Below are 5180 nucleotides of genomic sequence, written 5' to 3'. Positions count from 1 at the left end.
CCCGCTTGGACGCAGCCCTGTGCCACGTGCTCTGGGTGACCCTGTGTGAGCAGGGGGGTTGGACTCGATGACCTCTGAGGTCCCTTCCAACCTTGGGCATTCTATGATTCTATGAATGTAATTGAAACAAAACATACTGGGTTACATTTTCTGGGTTTACTTGAGCCCTTTCAGGTAGAAGGGAAGTATTAATTTCTGTGGTGGGAAGTAGTGGGAAGGTGATAGGGAAAGGTTTTTAGATGTCAAAGCGGAAGTTGGGGAACTAATACAGGTAGGATTCAAAATTATGACTGAAATTGTCAGACCAAGAGCGTTTTCTGTCCAACAGATTCTAGAGCTGTATTGAGAGGTGATCTAATTTATCTGACAGATAATTGTACAAGGAACATAATAAGCTTAGTAAACTTTAAAAGCATGCAATTTTAGTGTCAGTCACTTATGGCTTTGACAAGTTCTTAGTGATGTTCTGAAAATTCTAAATGAGCAAGTAGAGTGCCAGTAATGCAGTTTTTTCTTCTTTCCTTCCCCTGTATATTTTACTATTAAAAGTCATTTCTGYATGTTTGCAAATGTAAGACAATTCTCCCCACTGGAGACTGGGCTGTGTTGAATGATTCCATTCTTAAGAGAAGTAATCAGTAAAACCCATTAACTGTTCTGTTTTGACTTGATGAGTTTTGGAGTTTAGAAGCTGTACTTGCTGAGTAGTATTCACTGTGACTGGTGGAATAGTGAACACAACATGGAAGGAGGAGGCAAATTCTCAGATAACAGTCCCAAAACGAAGGAAATACATCTGTTTCTGCAGACTAATAAGGCAAACAGATACTCTACTGTTCAGGCTTTTTTTGTGGTAAAAAGTAAATGTGTCATTGTATTGGAGTGTGTAATCTCACGTGTTTTGTATTTTTTTTTCATGTCCAGGATTGTGTTGAAGGTTCCATTTCTGCCACAAAACAGAGAACAGGATCTGTTGGAGATCGCCCAGCAAGACCTAGTCTTTTAGAACATGTATTAAATCAAAAGAGGCTGGTAAGTTCTGTTTTCTTAAAGGATTCTTCCTTCTAGTCCTCTTCTAAAGACTTGCTATAGTCCTCTTTAGAAATTTGGAAATAATCTTTAAGATAGTCATAGATATCTTTAAGTAAACACCAAACACTTTTTCAATACTTTTGCAGTAAAGACACCAATTTAATGATTATTTCCAAAACATTGAGGGATATCTTCAGCAGTTCACACAATCACAAAATGGTTGAGGTTGGGAGGGACCTCTGGAGATCATCTAGTGGAACCCCCCTTCTCCAGCAGGGACACCTAGAGCAGGGGGCACAGGGCAGCATCCAGGTGGGCTTTAAACCTGCTAATAAACCCAGAAGGGTTTGTTAAACCTGTTCAGATTTAATAAGATTCTTTTTTTTTTTTTACATTATCTGTCGTTCTTCATGCCATGCTTACTGAATTGCCCTCTTCCTGTACTCATCATATGTCTTTAATGCAATAATATATTTTTAGAAATCAGAAGCCCTTAAAATAAATAGATGTTGAAACTTTTGGGATTATGTCAGGGCCTTTCAAAAACTGAGATTTCCTTCCAGCATTCTGAGGAAGTGAGATTTAGATTTCTCTTGATTTGCTGGCTCATCTGACTTGGTGTCTGTTGTTCAGCATTATTCTTTCTAGAATTACTTTTTACATACATCCGTTCAACCCAGAGCCTGGGGGGATACATGGTGACCTAGAAAGAATTCCCATAGCCTGTTTGCATCCAAGGCAGCTCCATGCCTGCACAGGAAAGTTATTGTGTGTTGTTGGTAGCTGCCTGTAGGTTTATCACTCAGAAGTGTAAAAAAATCAGTACTTTCCACAAGGTTAAAACAAGCACAGGAGAGGTAGTCCCTAGGCTAATGAATATTTATAGCATTTTTGTACCAGGCCCATGTGGGATGACACTGGGGCTTTCACTGCAAAGAGGTGTAGAAAGGCATGGCAAGGGCCATGAGAAGCTAGGATTTGTGGAGCTGTGGATACGGAGGCTGCTGGAGAGAAGTGGCAGCTGCAGGAGCAGCTTTGAGGGATTCGTGTTGAGAACTATTCAGCCTCTTGCTCCTGAGGCTGCAGTGGGTGGTGGGAGCACAGGGCCAAGGTGCTCTCAAATGGCATCGAACACCAGCCAGACAAAGAGCTGCCTAGTGCAGAACTGTCCTTCACAGAGAAGGGTCTGAGAAAGCTGGTGTAAGCTGTGGAAAAAGGGCTGCACATCCGTTCAGAAAGCCTGCTTGTTAATAACTTCTCAGTGGTCTTTGCTCATTTTACTACTTCAGTGCTGCTAGAGGTTATATACAGAATTTTTGTTTTCACTTGCAGCTTTGCAAAGCTGTCTCCTCAGAACTTGCAGTTCTAGACCTGCCCTGGAATCTGCTTGTTCTCTGGGATGTTCACCTGGGTTTCATGGTTGCAATTCTGTAGACTCTTTGGCTGCATCAGTGAAATGACTGTGAGCAAGGAACAACCAAACCAGTGAATAGATGTTTAATGTGGTGGAGAATGGAGAAGTTAGCTAGAAAATGAAATATAATTGAATATAATATCACTTAATAAATGAGTTTATCTAAATATAGTCATGTCGACTGTATGACTATATGTGTTTACTTCTATTTTCTACATTGTATGTTTTTTTTGTAGCTTTTTTTTTAAGTTCTCAGTCTGCTTTCAGAATGTGCCCAAATGCTGCCTCTTGTTATCTCTTTATGTCATTAAACAATTTCTTCGTTTTGGACTTCTGACTTTGCCATAATTTTGTGAGCATATTTTGTAATTTTTGAGCATTTAATTGAACTCTCATATTGCCARTATGCATATTGATTTAGAAATAATATAGAATTGATATGGTCTGTAGTCAGTGTGGTGTGTCCTTAAAATGTGAGTTCCTTAATGTGAAATACCCTTTTTCTCTCTTAAAGTCCCTTCTAAGAAGTCCAGAAGTGGTGCAGTTTCTACAGAAACAACAGCAACTGCTAAGTCAACAGGCTTTGGAACAAAGGCAGCAGCAGTTTCAAGGAGCATCTGTGTAATCAGAACAGGTCAATGCCCTACAGATGAGTCTTGTGCTGAAGGAGAAATAAGATAGGTTGGTTTTTGGTTTTGTTCTTTTTAGAAATATAAAGAGTATCATTGTTAAAAAGGAAGATTAAAGTTACTGCTGCTATGTATTTTACTTGTTTCATGTTTGCACTTTTGAGGTTTTGAGCTATTTAGGTATCTGCAAATATTTGAATCTTATTTTACATTCTTTTAAAAACTGCATTTTAATGTTTTTTTTTGTATAGGACTGTGTTTATATTCATGTTGATCTGTACGTCCTTTTCCTACCAAAGTCTTCCACTAACTTAACATTTTTCTATGTCCTAGTTTACTCTCAAGGCACCCTTTGAAGACAATCACTGAAGGAAGACAGTTACTTTTTGTGAAAGTTGTGAAACAGTCCCAGATTTCAGCCAGTGGCATGACCCAATAGCAATTGCTCAGGGATGAGAAGCTTAAGTTCACTAAAAATCTTGCACTGAAGTTGAAAGACAAAATCCCATTYGGAAATTGAACCTGAAAAGTACAAATCAGGTGATCCCACTGCTGTGTATTCATTAGCTGCAAGTTGAATGGGTTTCAATGCTTCACCGTTCCGCATTAGCRTTTGCAGAGGGCAGTATGGGCACAGCATGTAAAGGAATCGGTGTTGGAAAAACTCCAAAAAGGTGAAATGGAAAAAAAAATATTTTTGAGAAAAATTAGAGGTGAAGCTTGTGCAAATGGGAGTTGGACCATGATTTGTGGAATTCCTGCAAAGGAACAACCTCTTATGCGTGAAATTTTATAATATAGTGTGTTTGATTAAAAATGAGTGACATTTTCATTGGTAATTGAGTAAATTAAATTTTAAAACTCTTGAATGGAAAATAGTAAATAAATCCAAGAAGAAAAATGTAGAGTTACATTTTATTCCTGGTCTAAAAAGTATAATTAATACTTTTATTAAAACAACTGGTATCTGATCAAGTGCTGGACTTCTCAGATTTTCAGCCAGTTAATATGAACTTGCAATTGATTTGTGTAAGAATCCAAATATATTATGTAGAARTTGAATCCCAACTTAAAAAACTTTTTGGTATTAAAACACACTTCCAAATAGAGGCTACTTGAGTGATTGAAGTGATTAATAAAATACTACGTGGATATTGTAATAGTTTTGTCCACTGAGGGAATCTCCTTTGAGGAGAATTTGTTAGTCTTATTAATTTTKATAAGGTGTGCTTTGTGTATATATAGAAATTGTTCAGTAGGGATTTATTGTATTTAGCACTGTGCAAGTGGTTCTTTACAAAAAAAAAAAAAAAAACCTTTTTATATCCAAACTTCTGGATCAGTAGGTGTTTAAGTAAAATCTTTTTTTTTAAAAAAATGTCCTTTTTTGTTCTGTTACATTTGTTACTTGTTATATGTTACTTTTAAAAAATATATTAAAAACCTGGTGCTGGTAAGGTGCCAGGTGCCATTAAAACTTTTGTGTTCCAGTCTGTTATGTTATAGGAATTTTTTTCAGCTTTAAGTGAAATCAAGCTTAATATTTTTAGCATGTCTGAATGTATGTGGGGGGAAAAAAAAAAAWAAAAAAAGCCCTTTCTGTTGTTTTAAATGGTCAGCAAACAGCTCTGATTTAGTTTAAAAAATGGAAGTAATCTTAGGTGTACTTCCTTTAGGAGTTTCACTGATTATTAGGTCTTCTGTAGCTCTTCCAGATTTGATTTTTTAAAAACATTTGCCATTATTAAAGTCACTTTTGAAGGAAAGGGTGTGAAGCATAGAACAGTGTGCTTGAAAGTGAACTACAAAAGGTAGTGTTTTTTTTCTGTCAAATGAACAGGACTACCCATAGTGAAATGCTTTCAGAAATTTAAGTAGATGCTAAACACTTGGATGTTGTCTACCTTGGATGTTGTCTACCTTGACTTCAGCAAGGCTTTTGACACTGTCTCCCATAACATCCTCATATGGAAGCTCCGAGACAGTGGACTAGACGAGTGCACGGTGCGGTGGATCGAGGGCTGGCTGGATGGCAGAGCTCAGAGGGTGGTGATAAATGGGGCCGAGTCCAGTTGGAGGCCTGTGGCCAGTGGTGTCCCCCAGGG

The 5180-nt window shown here is 37.7% G+C and overlaps 1 protein-coding gene across 1 annotated transcript in view; it reads left to right on the top strand.

The window, feature by feature from the left end:
* Positions 1–3129, top strand: part of RFXAP (regulatory factor X associated protein) — a 5247-nt gene extending 2118 nt beyond the window's left edge. Inside the window, exons 2-3 of the mRNA XM_026033919.1 lie at positions 925–1032; positions 2961–3129. Coding sequence (XP_025889704.1) covers positions 925–1032; positions 2961–3071 — 219 coding nt within the window. The 3' untranslated portion in view covers positions 3072–3129. The remainder of the gene's footprint in view (positions 1–924; positions 1033–2960) is intronic.
* Positions 3130–5180: the final 2051 nt, after the last annotated feature.

Source organism: Nothoprocta perdicaria, unplaced genomic scaffold (genome assembly GCF_003342845.1).
Source record: "Nothoprocta perdicaria isolate Ctin4 unplaced genomic scaffold, notPer1 scaffold_137, whole genome shotgun sequence".
Lineage (NCBI taxonomy): Eukaryota > Metazoa > Chordata > Aves > Tinamiformes > Tinamidae > Nothoprocta > Nothoprocta perdicaria.
Note: the sequence above shows the minus strand (reverse complement) of the source record. Positions and strands in the feature narration are given on the sequence as shown.